Source organism: Chaetodon auriga, chromosome 24, assembly GCF_051107435.1.
Source record: "Chaetodon auriga isolate fChaAug3 chromosome 24, fChaAug3.hap1, whole genome shotgun sequence".
Lineage (NCBI taxonomy): Eukaryota > Metazoa > Chordata > Actinopteri > Chaetodontiformes > Chaetodontidae > Chaetodon > Chaetodon auriga.
Genome location: NC_135097.1, coordinates 1,883,793 through 1,903,643, shown reverse-complemented (window position 1 = coordinate 1,903,643; position 19,851 = coordinate 1,883,793). Strand labels below are relative to the sequence as shown.

Here is a 19,851-nt window from a genome sequence, read left to right as displayed (position 1 = left end):
GACGTTCAGCGTTGTCATTTTATTCTTATATTTACATTGTTATTATTAGATATTTGTATGATTATATCAGCATTTTGGTATTTGCATTAGCGACATGTAGCCACAGCTAATGCTAAGTGAATGAACGACATGCGACACATCTCTGAATTCAGCATTGATTATATTGACACTTCAGTGATGAGTAAAAATTAAGAAATGTGAATTTAAAAGCTCAGCAGAGGGGAAAAAGATGTGTGTTTTTAACTCTTTACAGACATGGAATATGTAACATTGCTGGCTTCATCAAACTATTTTGCCTTTACGTTAATGTTTATTATCGGTTATGGTGAGTGTGAGTCCGTACTGTATCTGGGCTGCTGTGGCTCTGATGGAGGGATGGTGGACGCCAGCTGTTTGTCTTTCCTCTGGTCCTTGGAAAAGCCTTTGTTGTGTTTACCTGAAGTAACATCAGAGGAATTGTGGCTTTATTTAACATTCCGACAATTCGACTGTTTGTTGTATGTACGAATAAATATTCAGTGTGTCGTGATAGCCAGAAACAATTAGACTGTTTTTATGCGATCACAAAATCCAGAATAATTTGAGTTCTTTGCCTGAAATTTCATGAATTCCTTGTGATTTTTCACGTGTTGCAGTTAATAGTTAGCCTGCCTTTAGTTCATGTGTTGGATCATCAAGAATCATTGGACAAAAATGCATTTACTGGTGCGACTTTTAAGTATATTTTAGACTGAGGGAAAGTTTAGTTTGATTCACAGATAGTGAGATAGAGGAAGGACGTTTAATGTGAAGACAATGCAAAGTGGGGAAATCAGTGCAAACTGGAGACATTTTGCTCTTAAATGACAGTGATGATGGACTTTGTTTTCTGAGGGAGCGCTGAAACGTTTGACGGATATTTGTTACTTTTCAAACCCTTGTTCTTCTAAATAGGCTTGTACAGTTAATGCTAACATAAGGAGACTGGCTTTTGATTGGTCCAGACACGTCGTGCAACATCATCGTGTTTTCCTTTTCTTTACTAAGCTGTGTTGTGTGCGTACCTTCTCTTCCTCTGAGCTCAGGCAACACTGAACTTCGTAGATCTGGGAAATGGATGTCTGACTTCTTTCTGGTCACCGTAATAGCATCGCTGTTACTGTGGTTACAGCGGTCGGACAGGAAGGAGCGCTCGCAGCTCAGACTCTTCTCTGACACCTGAGAGGAGACAGGTAACTTTGGAAGAGGACATTCTCCATTATGATTCACACACATGCACACACAAGCACAGTGTTACCTGTGCTGTGAGGGATCCTGGATTGTGGTTGGACCGAGCTTGTTGGGCCAGTCGACTGTAAATGCCGCCGTGATGCCTTGACTTGTCTACACACCTGAGACACACAGAGAAACACTTTGACCGAATGTTTCATTGCATTTGATTGAAAGTGAAGAGTTGTGGTCTAAAACTCGACTGGAACCAAAAGGATCTTTAAAGACAACACAGATGTAGGTCGAGTTCAGGAATATTTTAACTCTCTTTAAGTCCTAAAACCTTGAAACTGTTAAATAATTGTTAGTATTGCTGTCCATGTTACTTTATTGTACTGCTTAGTGAAAACTTACCAAAGGCTGTGGGTTTCAGGATGGAAACCTGTCCCCGAAGGAAGGTGATCACTGGCAGTTGGGCTGTTGGTACTGACAACCGAGAAGGAGGGAATAAGGGGTGTGGAAGATGGAGGGAGGAGTAGAGGAGTGGAGGAGGGAGGAGGAGGAGGAGGAGGTGGAGAGGAATGGGATACACTGAAATCCAACTCATTAACATCTGCAGCATCCACGTTATGAAATATGGAGCTTCTTGTCGCAGCTTTGTGGTCCTGAGCAGCTGTAGAGGCGACTGAGGTTGAATCAGCAATAGTGGATATATTTGTTGTAGTATTTCTTTCTGGGTTTTCTCTTTTCTTCCTCGCCTCTATAGAAAATCTAGTTTTCAGAGTCATTGTTGTGGTGTACTTTGGGTAGTTGCTAAAAGACCCGAGCTTTTTTTTTGGTTCTCCGACAGAAGATTTGCAGTGAGGGGGTTTCAAGGATTTCACGTTAGGTTCAGCTTCACTGCTGTTGGTCTTTTGTTCAATATTTGAGCTAATAGAAAACTTTGAGGTTTGATTTACTAAGGATTTGGTTGTTGCACTGATTGACATAGAAAGCACTGAATCTTCTCTGTTCTCTTTATTGGAGACTTTTAATGTTTTCAGGATAGTGGTCCCAATTGACATGTTGGTTTTAGGGATTTCAATTGGCATGGAAGTTGAAGTTGTTCTGGATTCTGTGGTGGTCTTGGACTTCAAAGTGCTCTGCTGATGGATACTGCAGAGCTCAGAAGATTCAGGATTCTCTTTATAATCACCTAAGTCATTGGGTATCTCAATGTGGTTTGCAGTCATTTTGGGGGTCTGGCTCATCTTCAAGAATCCACAGTCCTCCCTGATGTCCTTGTATGAAGTAGTACAACTATCCTGCTGATTTTTGGTTGTGATACATAGTTCTGTAAGTTCCCTATCCGTTGAAAGGCCCCTGGAAGGTTTGTTGGGTATACATGTGGTGTCATTTGTGGGTTTAATATCTGAAGATGAGCCAGTTTGGAGGGTTCCTTTAGCGAGTGTTGGAGTGCTATGGGCAGGACTGGCCTCTATGAAACCTGTGGAGGACTGTATTGAAAGATCTGAGGTAAGAGTCTTTGATGGGCTGGTGCACAAAGATGTGTTGTCTTTGGTCAATGTTGGGACAAAGTTTGAGGTAGTCTTAGATGGCTTGTTTGGTGAGTTTGAGGGTAAGACTTTTGGACATTCAGAGGTCAGTCTTTGCTCTTTGTCCATGTGTGAATGATTGGTCTGTTGCTCTGAAGTAGTAGTTGTCTTGCATGGCTTGGTGACAGAAGGGATGGTTGGGGAGTTAACCTCAATGTAGTCACTGCTGGGTGGTTTAGACTCCTTCAGTGTCAAGCTTATGTCTACTTGGACACTATTTGATATCTTAGAAGCTACAGCTGTTGCAGCCCCTTCAGGGTATTCTGTTGCAGAAATTTGACCCATTTTCTGTGTCAAGTTAATGTCTGTAGGATCCATGGTTGATTTCAAGGAAGCTTTTGGAGATGAACTGTCATATGGATGGCCAGTGGTTGAGTTTTTAGTCAATTTGGGAACCTTTGTGTTTGAGTTGTTCCAGCTTTTCCCAATGCCTTGACTTGGGTCTGATTTGGAAGATCTCCAGATGTCCATCATACTTTTGTCAGTCACACTTGACACAGTGTTGTCTGAGTGACTAGAACCCAGGTCAGTAGAGTTTTTGTCTTTTGTGTCTGTATTTTTTGAATGACTCTCTCTTGGCTCTGGAGAAGCAACTTTCCAGTGTTTAGCTGCCATTGTGGTATCGTCCTTCAGATCTGTCGCAGCCTTTGAAGCCTCCAATGAATCAGAAGTAAAGGTGTTAGTTGGTTTAGAAATCTCAGGTTCCTGTCTCAGCACTGCACCTGTAGCTTTTCCTGGTTTACTTCTCATGGCCACAGTCATTTTGGCTGCATTATTGATTATCTTGCCGCCTGATGTTTTGGACTGTTTGGTGGACATCAAAGGTTCTGAGGTACTCCAAATGGTTTTAGGAGGCTTTGATGGTTGCTTGCCTTTTGTTTTCCACCTCTTTTCTTCTCTGCTCTCTCTCTTTTCCTTTTCCTTGTTGACTTTCTCATCCATATCTTCAGACTGTTTCTTGTCTTTGCCTCTCCGGTTCTTGTCATCGCCTTCATCCTTTTCTCGTCTTGGGGTTTTGGCTATTTTGGGAAGGGTAGAGTTTTCTCTGTGGTCTTTCTGGATCTTAGCATTCAGCTCATCCAAAACCCTGTTTGGATACATAGATTGATGCAGCAAGTCAGTTAACATAATTGGAGGCTACTCAACAGTCAGTAGGTTGATGGTTGGATTCTTTGCTCCACCTCTGTAGTTTATTTGTAACACAAACATACCTGATATGGAAAGAATCTTGTGTGAACAGAGGATGCTCTAACAGTTCTGAACACTGAGCTCGTCTTTCTGGCTCCATCTGGAGACAACTCTGAAAGAGACGACACAAAAGTATTTCTGATTCTGATGTCTTTAACTTACTGAAATACTGGAAAAGTGTAGTTCAGATTAAATGGAAGAACAATGTAAAGGTAGAAGAGGAAGTGAGAATATTCCCAATTCCTCAAAGCCAATGTATCACCGAGACGTTCGGCTCTGAGTTGGTGGTTTCTGATCTTCTAATGTGTGTCTTGGGGGGATTTTAGGAGTCATTGTTTGGACACAGAAAGCCCAACAGGGAACACACTCAGAAGTGGCATATAATGCTCACCATAACACCCACACACATAAGACCCTGCTTTCTATGTAAACCGACATGCCAGAAGCTTCAGCTGACATGCACCACCTCTTCGGGATGCTACTGTCCCAACAAAATAATATGGATGGAAAACTCAACTATCAGCTTTTCAGAGAGACTGATGAAAGACAACAAAAGCAAGTGGAACAGGAACTAGCTAAAAAATCTCATCTCAACTGCACAAAAGCTCCATCCTGTTATCTAATTATGGATTTTCTGTGTGTCAGTGAACAAGGTGGCAAACTCAAGGCTTTAGAAGCCCCCCCCTCAAACACCTGTTAGTGAAGTTAGACACTGTATTTAATCTGACCCAGCTCTTGTTGTACAAGTATGCGGTTTTAGTATTTAGTCTGCATGTTTATATTTGATCAGGTAAAGTTTTTAATTGTAAGTATTTGTACTGTGACATTTAGGCCAATAACTAAACCGTACCTGTGCCAAGTCCAGGGCGGCGGTTGTGATTGTAGGGAAGCGCTGCTCTAACGGGACTCTGCCAGAACATTCAGGCAGTCTGACTCCAGAAAAACCCGGATTCCTGTAGAACAACTCCTGATGATGAGCTGTTAGGTTACCTGCCATTGAAAAGGGGAGAGCCCGATGAGGACAGTTCTACTGAGAGCATTTAAAGAGGAGATTTCATTGAACGAATGTTTTGGTGTGTGTGCTTACCGAAGCACCTGATGATGTGGTAAATTTGGTCGAGGTCGGAGTCTCCGGGAAACAGAGGCTGACCTGTTAACATCTCTATTAACAGACAACCAACAGCCCACACATCTACTGGTCTGCACACACACACACACACACACACACACACCTTTATCAACAGACAGTCTATGCTAACACATCCTCAGGTCTACATGCTAACACTTACTTGCCATACTTGGTGTCTCCCACCAGCAGTTCAGGCGCTCTGTACCAGCGAGTGGCCACATAGTCGGTATAGACGCCCCCATCAGCAGGCGACGCCACAGTTCGGGCAAAACCAAAGTCGCACAGCTTGATCACGCCGCCCTGGGAGATGAGTATGTTCTCGGGTTTGATGTCACGGTGTACGACCTTGGAAAGAAAGAGGCACTTTAGCTAACTTGTAGCATTAGCCTGGTAAATGGTAACAGCTGGATCAGGTCCAGAAGACACGGGTACAGGCTGGGTTTGGGTCTCAGTTTCAGGCCTTTGTGGGACTCTTCTATGAAGTACCACACCTGTACTCACCCTCAAAAAAAGATCATTTTATTCAAGCCTGTTTCAAGTCCATGTACGGTGATTGAACTGAAACCTCGTTGATATCAGTAGTTGGATCTGACCTGGAACTGAGACGAGCCCAAAGGTGCCGGATCGGTTGAAACTTGACTCTTTCCACACATAAACATCTTGCGCTTCCACGCAAACACACTCAGATGTCCTCACATGTTGCTCGTGGCAGAAGGCTGCAGCCCTCAGGATCTGGTACAGGTACTGCCGGCTGGTGTTCAGGTCCAGCCCGTTCGGGTTTTGCTCCAAATCGTCCAGAAGCGTTCGCTCCACGAACTCGAACACCAGATACCAGCGGCGGCGGCGCTTCCACACTTCTAGAAGGTTCACCAGGTTGTCGTGACGCAGTTGCTTAATGGTTAAAAAGACGAGAGCAGAGGAAGCGTTTGTGAATTTGAAGCTGGACATGGTTACTGGATAAAAACAGGTAAAACACATTAAAGCTGCCTACATCTTGACTGAACACTAGTGATGAGTGTCATTTTCTTCATATTAATGCATCAATCTGCCATTGTCTGTTCAATTTGAAGACACTGACGTATCAAAGACTGAGACTACACTCATCTTTTTCCTCTCAGCTCCTCATGTTTCCTCTCCTGTCAAGTAATCGTGAGAATCTGACTCAGTTGTTTGAGGTTTGTTTGTCTTATGATTGACAGGCTGCTTTTGTGCGTGGCCTCACTCAGGTTTCCTGCTCATACAGACCGCTCGATGCTCAGTGACTGATTGGCTGACGGATTGATTGACAGCTACCCTCAGCAGCTTGATCTCCCTCTGAGCGATCTTCTTCACCGTCTTGTCATCGTCCGAGTCCATGAACTTCTTGATGGCGACGAGGCGGCCGGAGTCTCTGTGACGGCACTTCAGCACGGTGCCGTAGCTTCCCTCGCCGACCAGACCCAGAGACTCGTAACGCTCCATCAGACCCTGAACAGACATTCATTACGACACATCGCGAATAATCACTCCAAAATACATTTTGCAAATTTCTACATCTACTGTAAAATGAAAGCACTTTGATCTGAAGGATCCAAAAGGTGAAGGAGAGTGAATTAAAGGCAAGAAATGAGAGAAGAAGAAAGCAGGAGATCTTTAATGTATCCAGTAAATATTTCAAATATAATCATTTGTTATATTAAAACTCTCAGATACTTAAGTAAATGTAACTTGTAGAAGTACTACATTACAAGTAAAAGTCCTGCATTCAATTACAAAATACAAAAATGTCATCAACGAGAACTACTTCAAGTTTAATAAATGAAAGTACTTCATATGCAAAAAAAAAGGCTTGTTTGAGGTACATATTCTCATATATTACAGCTTGGAGTTGTTACTGAAACTGCTTTAGTGCTGCAGCTGGTCGAGGTCTGAATGTAAACATACAATGAGATCACTACAAACTCAGTGCTGGAATGGAAGTACTTTTACTGCAGTTTTGAGGTACTCGTACTTAATATTTTATTTTCATGTTACATTAATTTGACAGTTTAACAAACTAATTACTTTACAAATTGAGATTTTTGTTCAACTTAACTTGTAACAGAGTATTTAGAGTATAGATACTCTAGTACTGCAGTACTTCCTCCACCTCTGAATCAGTGAACATTACAGGGACATGAATAAAAAACACCAAAGAAGAAAAGAAACGGCCGTGGTGGTCTGGAAATATAAGAGAGCATATACACGTGCGCACATACACACGCGCACATACACGCACGCACACTCACCTTGCGGGAATTCCTTAATCACTGAAATCGATGAGCTTCTGTTATCAGCGTGATCACCGGCGTGACGTTTCGTGTGTGTGTGTGTGTGTGTGTGCGTGCGTCCTAGCAATTACCTGCGGTCACCCAACACGTTGCCACGGTAACGGCCCCCGCTACGCTCCAGGCAGCGCTACAGCCTGACGTCAGCACGTCGTCGAACGTCAGACGCCGCGGGGTCTGGACGCTGCTTATTAAATATGAGACCACTTAAAGGAGTTTAAACTGTAAATATTAATGTGCAGATTTATCACTGCTCTGAAATGACTTCATGTTTCTACTGAGTTTAAGTCTAAGATCAAATTGTCTTCTTCTAATCTTTTTTTTTTTTTTGAACATATAATTTTTAGTGTTTGCATTTATTTTATCAATGCTAATATATGCTCACATTATTAATTTCATTTGATGCAATTCCTATTTTGCTGTATATTTTTTTTGTTTTATAAACTTTACATATTGTACATAGTTGATTTCTTTTATCCTGTATCCTGTTTACTTTTCATCTTGAAAGTTTAAACACTACATGAACCTTTGTCTTACATTTAAAATCAAACCTAAAATATGGTTCAAATCCACTCACATATTGAACTCATCAGTGATGCGTTCAATGCCCTCCACTGGTCTGATTGTATTGTATTGGTTTAATGCTGTGAGCACAAAGAATTGGGATACATCTGCTTCGGTTTCTGGCCTCCACAGCTCCTCTACCGCCACCTGCTGCCACGGCCGATGTACTGCACAATTCATGGTACTTTCAGAGGCTGCAGTTTGTGATGCTGCGGGGTTGTATTACATGTGTATAAAATAGATTTCTTCCACCACTTTTAGAGACTATTAAAACATCACTTAAAGAAAGAAACACATCTAAAAGGTTACTAGAAAAGATTTTAATGAAAAAATAGTTATTTACAGTGACAAAAAAATACTCTGTGTACATTAATGATAACAGTGATAAAACAGTTTGAAAATCAGCAACATAATTTGTGTGTTAATCTGAATTTTCTGCCAGTTTTCTGATTTCCTCCAGCAGTTCTGAGAAAGACGGCCGTCCATCAGGCCTCTACACCACCAACCACCACCGAAGAAGAGCGGATGAACAGGAGGAGACCAGGAGGGTTTGAGGTGAAGGGAGGAAAAAAGAGGATGAAGATGATGTGATGCAATGTTGAACACAATGTGTGATCATCATCAGTGTGAAGTACAACAGGACAAAGCTGCGTTCAGGAGAGAGATTTAACTAAACTGGTTAAACTGGATCAGCTCCGTTTCTGCTTTAAGGTTCTCATCAGAACCTGTAAGTGATGTTTCTGAAACTTTCAGCCACATTTTCTCCAGACAAAGTGAATTTTCTTCAGTTGTGTTAGCTGTAAGCTAGCTAACAACGGACACACCGACATGTCTGCGTGTTTGTGTTCAGATCAGCCTTTTCCCTCATGCCACAACTCAGCATGGAGCGAGGTTCACCACTGTGTGAACACATGATTGGCTGAAGGAGATGAACACATGGACTCAGGAACACATGATCACATGGTGTTCCTACGGGCTGTTCAACAACAGAGGAAAACGTGGCTGAAAGCTCCAGAAGCACCGAGGAAGAGGAAAACCTGGTCCAGCTGAATTCGGTTACATCCCTGATATGTTCTCACTGAACGAATGAATGAGTGAATGAGTGAGTGAGCGTCTCAGTGATGTACCTCGTGCCAGCAGCGGTACATGATGGTGTACAGTGGCTGCGAGGCGCGGTGCGGCCGGTACAGCCGGACTCCTCTGGTGATGTCATTAACCACGTCCAAGTTGGTGCAGTTTTCAAACGGAGTGCGACCGTCCGAGTAGATCTCCCACATCACCACACCTGCACACACATCAATACATTTGATCTATTTTCATTTGTTCTGCCTGTTTCCGGGATTCTCTATCGAAGTTTGTTGAAAAAAAAAAACTGGATCTGCTGTCTGAAAGGTGATTTCTGAATTTATTACTGTCTATACACAAGAATTGCTGGTGGGAGCGAGCTGGTGGTGCAGTGAGTCTGTGGATCCTCACCGAACGACCAGACGTCAGACTTGCTGCTGTATTTACTGTAGTGGAGAACTTCAGGAGGAGACCACTTCACCGGGAACTTAGCACCACTAGAACTGGTGTACTGGTTGTCTAGAACATACCTGCCAACGTGAACATGGAGTCAAAAGACCAGAGCAGCAGGAGCACAGCTGAAACACAGCGGACCGTTAAAAATCTGAATCTATGAGTTTACTTAAAGGAAGAGTTCGACATCGTAGGAGATGAGTTTGTTTATTTGATAAGATCAATATCTCTCTTAAATATAAAACCCAGCTGCCAGTTTAGCTTAGCTTAGCACAAAGACTGAAAACAAGGGGAAACAGCTAGCCTGGATCTGTCAAAGTATCTGTAACTTGTTTTTTCAGTCTGTTCAAAAATAAAATTTAAGACTTACAATTTGCAGTTTTGCAGGGTGACGTGTTGCAGACTTTTCTAAGCTAAGCTAAGCTAAGCTAAGCTAAGCTAAACTAACCAGCGGCTGGCTGCGACAGATATGAGTGGATTTTCTTATGAAAATTTCTGCTCTCTCTTCCCAAAATATCGAACTGTTCCTTTGGAGCTTGAAAGTCGGTGGCGTGTACCTGGTCATCCCAAAGTCGCAGACCTTCACCACGTTGTGCTCATTAACCAGACAGTTCCTGGCCGCCTGGAAAGAGAAAAATGACCAGAAACCTCAGACAGATGCACCTGAAGGCTGAAAAGTGCACATAATTACACAAATAATCCTTAAATATACACATTTACATATTTGATTTGAAAGTGGTTAAAACAGCAAATCAGGTGAATTCCACAGGGCTGCAGAAACAGCTGTTTCTGCCACTCTGCTAAGCTAGGCTAGTTAGCTTTTAGCAGGACTACATTCTGGTAGTATAACAAGCTTAATTCTTGAGGTGTTGGAGCATGAAAATTTAGTTTTCAACCCCAGGAAACAGGAAAAAGTGGGTAAATTAGCTTTAGCAACAGCTAGCAGTTAGCATGTTTTATGGTAAGTTGTCAGAAAGTCAGATTCTAGTCACTGAAGGACAAAGTGTTTCTTTATGGTAAAAAGCATCGTCACACAGCTGAAAACAGGCTCACCAGGTCTCTGTGGATGAAACTATGTGCCTCCAGGTACTCCATCCCCTCACAGACGTCCTGGCACATGGACAGAAGCCATGCCTCCTTCAGGCCCCGCCCCCTCTGTCGCAGGAAGTTCAGCAGGCAGCCGTTCTCCATGAACTCGGCCACGATCAGCAGGGGGCGCTGCTGCAAGCAAACGCCGTACAGCTGAACCAGTTTCGGGTGGCAAAGCCTCCTGGGAGCCACAACAAACACACAGTTTCACTTTCTAGTGTCGACAACAAGGAAGCTGCCAAACTCTTTCTGTGCTCCCTCTTTCCTCTCTGTCTACATCCTGGTATCCTCCTGCCAGCGCCTCCCTCCTCCTTACATCATGACCTTGGCCTCCTCGATGAAGTCCTCCTCGTACATGGCTCCCTCCCTGATGGCCTTGATGGCGACTCTCTGCTGAGCCCTCCACTTGCCGAGCCGCACCAGACCGAACTGACCGCTGCCCAGCTCCTTCATGAAGGTCAGCTCGCTGGGGTTGATCTCCCACGTCTCTATGGGAGGGACGCGGAGAGGAAGAGGAGGGGCAGGAGGAAGGGAGACAGTACAAACAGAAGGAGGAGAGACACAAGTTAGGTCTGCTATGACTTCTTCTTTATTTATTCGCACGTGTGTCATGAGAAAACAACTAAATTCAAGACGTGTGTGTCACCTGGTTGTGAAATGACATTACACAGCTTCAACTAAACGTCTGTGTGTGTGTATTTATTTACTCACCTGAGCTGAATCCTGACGTGGCAGGTGTACACCTTCCCATTGGCCCCACTGCATACCGCAACCTGGTCACCAGACCTACACACACACACACACACACACACACACACACACACACACACACACACACACACCAAGCCTCATCAAATGAAGTGTGCAGCTCAGTCGTCTCATCGCAGCATGCAGAGCGTGTGAGTGGATGTACCTGCTGCGTTGTGTTCATGGTAGTGTATGACATCAGGTATGGACTTGAACGTGTGTTTCTCAGCCAAGAAAAACTGTCCGGTGTCACTTATTTTGATCTGGTAATGCCTGATGTCCCCGTTAGCACTGCAGACGTACACAAGCAGAGAAGTGAGAAGTTCAGTTTGCAGGTAAGAGTTGATGATCTGTGTCCTCAGGTGTGACGTGAGTCACCTTAAAGTTTTGGTGTAGACGGAGACGGTGTAGACTCCCTTCTGACTAGACTCTCGCACCACGAAACCGCCCTCTTTGTCCTGGAAAACCACCAGAAAGACTTCAGTGAGCGGATCTAGCAGACATACTGAAGCAGAGCGACAGGTAGACAGACAGGTGGGTACCTCCTGTCTCAGCAGCTGCTCAGCTTCTGTCCTGGTGATGTTCTTGCAGTACCACCTCCAGGCAGGAGAACAAGCAGAGTTTAACTGTTACATCATCAAACATCACAGTTGATATGTTTGATAAAAAGAATAAGATGTGTACGAAACTCACGGGTTCGCCTCAATTCTGTTTTTCTCTGTCACGTAGTTGCTGGGGATGAAGCCTTTATTCCTGAGAAACAAGCAGAGACGACATGAACGATCTTCAAGGTTTAAAATTGGCCTTTTACGACATTTTCACGCTCAGTTTGTCAGGTTCAACTCTTCACTGTCAGAGTCGAGAATCAGCAGAGCCGGTGTGCTAATGTTACCACGGCAACACTGGATGGTTGAACGTCTTCTGAACCCCCCCCCGACCTTTCCTACGCTGGAATTTGGAGTTTTTGTCCGATTACTTCTGTAACTTTCCAAAACCGGCAATCTGACATTCACACCTGTTTAGGAAGAGCAGTGTGTTGAGCTAACCGCTATTGTCAGCATGCTAACATACTTACAATTACAATGCTAACATGCTTGTATAATGATAACTGTGGGCATCATCTTAGTTCGCCTCGTTAGCGTGCTAGCATTTGCTGATTACACTAAGCACAAAGTCCAGCTGAGGCTGAGGGGAATGTCATTCGTTTGCGAGTGACAGTTGAAAACTTCGACCTGATGGTGGCGCCAGAGGACAAACAGTTCATCCTGAGGGGAACATGAACGTCTGAACCAAATTTCATGGTAACTCATCCAATAACTGAGACATTTCATTAATTAAGTTTGAGAAAACAAACATAAACCCGTGTTAAACAGTTGTCATCGACAAACAGAAAATACATTTGTGTTGTTTCGTGTTGAATATTCTGAATTTGACCGACCCGTGTTTGTCCTGCGCTCGCCACCACAGCTGGTCCTGTTTGTGGAGGATGACGTACTCTTCCCCCTGTGGACACCACACACTGCGTCATCACACATCTACTGCTGTGTGTGTGTGTGTGTGTGTGTGTGTGTGTGTGTGTGTGTGTGTGAGCGGGCACCTGTTTGAGTGTGAGGTCAGTGTCCTCCTTCGCTTTGAAGTCATACATGGCGACAACACTTAGCAACCCCTCACCATCACCATCCTCATGCTCAGGAGGGGGGAGGGGGAGCTTCCTCCTCGACCTCTCGACCTGAGAGAGAGAAAATAAATAAAAAAAATTTAAAAAAAATGAACAACACAAACACAAACACAACACAACACAACACACACACACACACACACACACACACACTCTTACCCGGCGGGCTTGGCCTGGGTATCGCCGGCTCTGGAAACACAGCGAGGTGCTTCCCTCCAGCTCCATGCGGGTGCTGAACTCCCTGAAATCGATCAATCAATACATATTTGCCGTCACACATTCGTCTCTGTGATCTCAGCTTTCAAAGCAGCAAAACAACCTGTTCATAAGATTTAGCTCCGACCAGCAGTACTGATCATCTTCCGAAATAAACTTAACATTATATTTATGTGATATTTCTAACATTTATTTCCTTCCATTTCCATTTCAGGTCACTCTGAAAACATCTGAGTCATGACACTGCTGCAGACAGATCATCCAGGCTGTGCTGCCTGCTCTGAGTGTTTTCGCCATGCTAACAGCTTAGCGCTACGGATGGTAGAGTTATTCTGCCTGTGAGTCGCCAACAGCAGGTCAAAATCTTCATTTGTTCATTAATTTATGATGAAAAAAACTTGCGAAACTAACGACATTCCCATCAGCCTCAGCTGTACGTTCTGTTTAGTGCTAATTAGCAATATTAGCATGCTAACACAATTAACTAAGCCTCTGAACATGGTGAACATTATACTAAACATCAGCATGCTAGCATGCCAACATTAGCTCAAAGCAGGTACAGCCTCACAGATGAGTAACTTCACCCTGAATTTGCATGAAATAAAAAAATGCTCACTCACATGTGTGCTATGGCTCAGTGCTAACGTTAGCTCTTTAATGTAAAAACCTCGCTGACTGACTCAGATGTTGGCTCAACTTGAAACTCCTCAGAAAGTGAATTTCACTGAATCAAAAGTGAATGGCTTTGCTGTTTGGGTTTGAATGGAAGTGAATGAGCCTCACGTGTTGAGCTGAACTGGTTGAACATGTCATTGAAAACAGTCAGGTTTATATTAAGGGAAGCACAAAACAGAAGCAGATTACAAAATGGAAGAGAAATAATAGAGCTGCTGTTTTTAAGAATCCATTTAAGAATGTGAGAGTTCATCGTCATCGTCAGAGCCTCTGAAACAGATCGTACCTGGTCTGCACGGCGCAGCAGCAGCAGAACACCGAGTGGATGGAGTGATCTGGAAGTTAGCATGATGAAGACGTGTTAGCATGATGAAGACGTGTTAACACAGCGTCTGCTTCACAATAAATCAGCAAAAAACCCCGAAACATCACTGAAACACTGACACTTTTCATCCTTTTGGTCGACCTTAGGTGTCATTTTTGACATTTTCTGGACAAATGTGAGAAAAAAATAATTTATTAATCAAAAAATTGACAAACTCATTAACCAAACTCAGGTTTTACTATTTCATGAAGGTCAAAGGTCACTAAAGCATCAGAAATCAGAAATAACTTCTTTGAATGGGGCGACAAACTTTGACGCTCACGTTGCCGTAACTATATGTGACAACAGGTTACCACCTGGCGTGATGCTAACGTTGCTCCTCAGGATCGAAGTTACCGATGTGTTGATTGATTGACAGGATCAATAAAAACAGGGTCGATGGAGTTAAACAGTTCGACGGCTCTCACAGAGTCTTTTTGTTTCTGAGTTTTGTTTTAGTCGAGTTCTTTGTGGCTTTGAGTGGGAGGTCTTTGTCAGGAAGTGTAGTTTCCTTTTCTACAGAACTAACACACTCTTTTTCTCAGAGTGTGTGTGTGTGTGTGTGTGTGTGTGTGTGTGTGTGTGTGCGAATGTAGACAGGTGTGTGCGGGTCATTTTCTCACCAGTTGTGTTCTATGTATGTGTGCTGCATATCTTCCTGTTTCTTTGTGTGTCTGAGTCAGACGGTGGTGAACACACACACGCACACACGCACACACGCACACACGCACACACGCACACACACACGCACACATGCACACACACATCTGCACTAAGGGTCTTGTGATTCAAAGGTGGCTTCCAAAATAAAAGCGCCCCCTCCAGAGCTTCGTCGATGCCATGAGGAGCGATGAACTCCTCTGGTGGTTTGTGGTGAACCGACATCCCATCAACACACTTCCTCTGGTGCTTTTCTAACCCAGTTCCTTCCTCCACAGGCAGATTAAAAACTTCGGGTTTTTGGACAAATGAAGACTAACGAATAAACTTCTTCACACTGAATCTGTATCAAACTGTGATACGGATACAAGAAAATCCAATGCAGAAAAGAATTTGTTTTGTTTTTTTGGTTTGGTTTTGACCTTTAAGGATAAAGATAAGTGTACGTCCAGAGGTTGATTTGAAGGTACTTTACTTAAATTTCATACTTCATTATACTTCTATTTCAGTGCACTTCACAGGGAGATGTCCCACTTTCCAGAGCTTGCAGATTAATCTTCATGTAAACAGTCGGTGTACGATGCACAACGTGCTTTAAAAGGTCCTCATACAGTTTAACAGGCTGAGCTTCAGGCAACGTTTAGGCAGCAGCGACGGCCTCCATGCTCCATCACTACGGTGGCCCTGAGGTGAACATGTGGGACTGGCAGCTAATTTAGCGTATTTGACCAGTTAGGGTGAGAATTTTAAACTCTGATGTGCGACAAGCAGCCGGCGCAAAGATCTGAGATTAGGGCTGACGTGAGAGCGTCGCCTGACCCGTTGAGTCGTCTTGCGGCAGAACTGTGGCCTGCAGACGATCGAGTGCAGATGTACAGAGTGAGACAAGAGTGTGTTAAAGGCGACACTGAGAGCGGAGATAAACGCATGTATGAACATCTCTCGTTCTGCAGTTGAAACTACAGACGTGTGGAGAAACGTTTGAAACGGACACACAGACATTGACATCCTCAGGAAGTGGAACTCACCCCGAACCTAAAACTATGTGCGTCATGTCTGTGTGTTCAGGTCTGACGGAGTGAAGACTTGGAGGAGGAATTCAAACTTTCTATCTTCTCTCTGGGTGTAAATTTATGAATCTGACCGAGGCGAAGGAACGACCCACCTTAGTCAGGCACTGATTGGCTGACCCATTGATTCTTAACCTAACCCTAACCAATCATCACTCCTCATGCCTAAACCTCACCAACAAAGGCAACATGTACTGGCCAGTTAGAGGCAGAGTAGGGCAGCCATCCCTTCGCCAATTTAGCCCCAATTTAGGGTCGGTATTACTGAGTTAGGGTCGTAGGGTTACAGGGTTTGCGTGCCTCACAATTTGAAAACATCTGCTTTAAACTAATACTGTTACTCAAACTGGACTTCCTCAAACATATTTCCTTTTTAGCCATGCTAGCAGCTCGAGGGACAGAAATGTCTCAACAGCTACTGGATTGATTGGATTGAAACTCGGTGCAGACATTCATGATCCTCTCAGGATGAATCGTCATAACTTTGATGATCCTTCAACATTTCGTCAGGTCAGAGTTTGAATTTGTTTCAAACTTTTTTATATGAACACATTTCTGCTAAACTAAGAACGTTCAGCCTCAGCTGTACTTTGTGTTCAACATGCAAAGTATGCAAATGTAAGCATGCTTACAAAAAACAGACAATGTTATATTTGCCATGTTAGCAGTCATTATGAGCATAATGCCATGGTAGCATTTGCAATTAGCTAAGTGTCTAAGTACAGTGCAGCCTCACAGCTGCTAGCATGGATGTAGACTGTTCCTCAGATATTTAGGAAAGCAGATGCTAAACTCTGACATGGCTGTAACAATAATACATGACACAAAAATGGACTAAAATTAATGCAGAGCAGTTCTGAAAGACGCTGTTTGGCTTTAAAGGGACACTTCAGACTTCCTGTCCGGGTAACTGTCCCTTTGTGCCAGTGAGACAAACAGAAGCGAAACCGCTAACTGTTTCTACGCAGTCAGCAGATCAGAGGTGAGGGCAGGTGTTTCTACCTCTGGAGCCTTCAGCCTCCACTTCCGCCTCTCTGCACGTCACAACGTTAAAACGATACCAAACGTCTGTTGTTGTTGTCGTCTCATCCCGAATGACGACTCAAAGCAAACCATCACTTCTGAATGTCGTACTGGTCTAATTTTCCTGATCTTTGCGGTTTTAGCTCCAGATTTAGTTGCTGAATTGATGGCAGTTTAGTGAAAGATGTTTCGAATGTTGATGCTACATTAGGACAAATTTAAGGGAAATAATGAGTTTTCTGGGGATGTGAACCGGCCGGCAGCCTTTCACTCACACTGATGTAACCGCTGTTGACTTCACCTAATTCTAAATCTCTCTGATAGACATGCACACTGCACACTTTAATAGACCAGGGTTTATCTGACTCTTGACTCGGTGAACTCTCTGCGGTTTATTCCCACTTTTCACAGACAAACCGGGCTGAAATGCATGTTCCTCACGTCTTGCTCAAAGCATTGAAATCATTTAGTTTTCGTCTGCTGTATCCTGCCGCTGTTTCAAAAGGAAGAACATTTGTGTTTCGTGTCACGACTTTTTCCACAAAAGCTCGATGTGCTTGTTAAATCCTCGTCTGTAAAACGAGTTTAATCTGCACATTCTGTACAGAAGCTAAAGGTACTTACTTGAGTGAATCATGATTGTTTGTCTTTACGTCTCCTCTTCTTCCTCGTCTTCTCTTTCTCCCTCCTCCTCCTCCTCCTCCTCTCCTCTTCTTCTATTACTTCTGCGGCTCCAGCTTTGCTTCTTCAGCTTGAGTCTTTACGGTCAGCGATGATTTCTCTGTGATCAGCTGTGTCGACGAGGCCGATATGATGCCACAGGTTAGGAAACCTTGAAACAGTTGATCGACCGAGACAAAGGGAGAGAGATGAAGAAAAGGAGAGAGAGGGGGAGAGAGAGAGAGAGAGAGAGGGAGAGGGAGAGGGAGGTGGGTGGAGGAAGTAGAAAAGGTGACAAAGAGAGGTGAAGAAGAGAGGACAATGGAGAGAAGGCAAGGGCAGAAAGAAGAAGAAGGATATTATTTACGTCTGTCTTTGTCTGCTTCAGCCACACCGATAAAGTTTGATTTGAAAACATTCAGTTGTTCATACGTGCAGCGTTCACAGAGAGCAACGAGGACAAAGAGATGGAGAGGAAATGAAAGAATGACGTAAAACGAAACCACAAAGCATCCGTCTCTGTGAATAACTCCAGGAAGAACACACTCATTCTCACACACACACACACACACACACACAGTTGAAGTCATAACACAAAAATGAACTCCTGTTTCATACCTCATTAGGTTTTTATCACCATAACCACGGCAGCACTGCGAGGCTGCGGTGCTCTGTGCTAAATGCTAACATCAGCATGCTAACACACTCACAGTGACAGTGTTAGCATGGCAGGCATGATGATGGAGGTCAGATGAAGACTGCCAGGTTCAGCTCGGGAGGTTCTTGGTTACGTCCACCATGAAGGACGAATCAGAGACAGGTGCGATCGCTGACTTTGACCTTGTCCAGCGCTAACAGCTCCACAGCAGCGACTAATGCTTCTTCTGAATGAGGTTTTAGCTGCTTAGCCGTTAGCTCGCTCAGCATAAACCTGCCTGCAGAACACTGTCAGAATGAGGTCTGTGGAAGCTGCTTGTTGGGCATCAAACTCCCCTGAAGAGCGTTAACTTCATCCAAAAGCATTTGTCCTGCAGCTCGTCCCTGTAGCACGTTCGTGGCTGTAATGACTCTTCAGATTAGCCTTTTTCCACCACTGAGAGCTCGTCCGCTCAAACCAACAGACACACTGGTTTTCCTCTACACCACGTCCACTTACGTTTAGTTGACAGGTGCCATGAGATCAACGTTTTGTGTGAAAAACGTGTGAGTCTGATTTGCCTTGCAGGTGGGCTAAACGGTCTCGTGGGTCGTATACGGCCCAGAGGCTGGAGGTTCCCCACTCAGGGTTGTCCTAGTTTACCTTTGCGGATTGTCTACAGGAAGTGAAAATGCAATTTTCTGCAACATCTTTTTAGTTTTAACCCATAGCAAGAGTGTTTTAGATTATCTTTATGCCCCAGTGGCCTAACATCGACAAAGCTTCAATGCCAAAGTAACAAGTCCCCAGAGATAGCTGACGTTAGTAGCGACGGCATCATGTCGTAACTGTTAGCCAAAGTCAAAGCTAATTCCTGCGACTGTTCGGAATCTTAAGGAATTTAACCATATTTCAGGTGGACGTCCAATGAGTAAATGTGGACAATAAAGCAATAAATTCTTAAGTTTGTTATACTGACCGAGCAGGCGTGACAGGCGTCAGTGCCTACATGTACCAGAATGCATTGCACACGAGCCTCTGACGCCAAATCCTTCCTAAACCAGCGCAGCTCGTGAAGGTGGGCGTTTCAAAAAGTTAGAAAGACGTCTCAAGTACTTCACTCTCCTATCAGAAAATTGGAAAAATGTTGTGAACGAGACATTCCTTGTATGGAGGAAGCAAAATTTACCAAAGATTACTGACAAAGGACAAGCGAGAAACATCAGATATGATGTGAACACAGGGTCCATGTTCACAGGGAAGGCTGAATATTGAGGAAATGCTTTGGTTTGCTTCACCGGCCGCTGTGAATGGATCCAAACTAACCTGCTAAGATGTAAACCAATGGAGAAAATGTACAGTCACAACACGTCTTGAGTAAGATTTCCCTCTGTCAGCACAGGCACACAGGTGCAGAACACCAGCTGATTTCTGTTATTTACATGCTTTTTGTGTCAGGGTTCAGTCACAGCAGCAGTGTGGCTTCAATTAGCTGCATGTAAATTCTTCCTACCATCACTAATTTTACTCTTACCTCCACCACC

At 43.9% G+C, this 19,851-nt stretch overlaps 2 protein-coding genes across 4 annotated transcripts in view; both read right to left on the bottom strand.

Moving 5' to 3' along the window:
• Positions 1–320: 320 nt before the first annotated feature.
• LOC143317034 (uncharacterized) lies at positions 321–6,561 on the bottom strand. The gene is made up of 11 exons (XM_076724950.1): positions 6,394–6,561; positions 5,797–5,991; positions 5,261–5,445; positions 5,059–5,171; positions 4,822–4,961; positions 3,995–4,083; positions 3,275–3,870; positions 1,603–3,226; positions 1,277–1,370; positions 1,044–1,197; positions 321–436 (listed from the first exon to the last, which is right to left on the bottom strand). The coding sequence occupies exons 1-11, from the start codon at positions 6,559–6,561 to the stop codon at positions 321–323; spliced, it is 3,474 nt and encodes a 1,157-aa protein (XP_076581065.1).
• Positions 6,562–8,269: 1,708 nt separating this feature from the next.
• The window catches only part of txk (TXK tyrosine kinase), a 30,305-nt gene continuing 18,723 nt past the window's right edge, over positions 8,270–19,851 (bottom strand). For 2 of the 3 annotated variants that reach the window (XM_076724974.1, XM_076724975.1), the window contains 16 exons: positions 17,635–17,842; positions 14,180–14,228; positions 13,162–13,243; positions 12,922–13,053; positions 12,763–12,827; positions 12,018–12,077; positions 11,867–11,921; positions 11,703–11,782; positions 11,491–11,615; positions 11,289–11,363; positions 10,894–11,065; positions 10,542–10,758; positions 10,046–10,110; positions 9,447–9,565; positions 9,098–9,255; positions 8,290–8,463 (listed from right to left, as the gene is read on the bottom strand). In XM_076724974.1, the coding sequence (XP_076581089.1) occupies positions 8,392–8,463; positions 9,098–9,255; positions 9,447–9,565; positions 10,046–10,110; positions 10,542–10,758; positions 10,894–11,065; positions 11,289–11,363; positions 11,491–11,615; positions 11,703–11,782; positions 11,867–11,921; positions 12,018–12,077; positions 12,763–12,827; positions 12,922–13,053; positions 13,162–13,243; positions 14,180–14,228; positions 17,635–17,647 (1,539 nt within the window). In that variant the 5' untranslated portion in view covers positions 17,648–17,842 and the 3' untranslated portion in view covers positions 8,290–8,391. Of the gene's footprint in view, positions 8,464–9,097; positions 9,256–9,446; positions 9,566–10,045; positions 10,111–10,541; positions 10,759–10,893; positions 11,066–11,288; positions 11,364–11,490; positions 11,616–11,702; positions 11,783–11,866; positions 11,922–12,017; positions 12,078–12,762; positions 12,828–12,921; positions 13,054–13,161; positions 13,244–14,179; positions 14,229–17,634; positions 17,843–19,851 lie in introns of all 3 variants that reach the window. The other variant, XM_076724976.1, reaches the window with a different exon arrangement.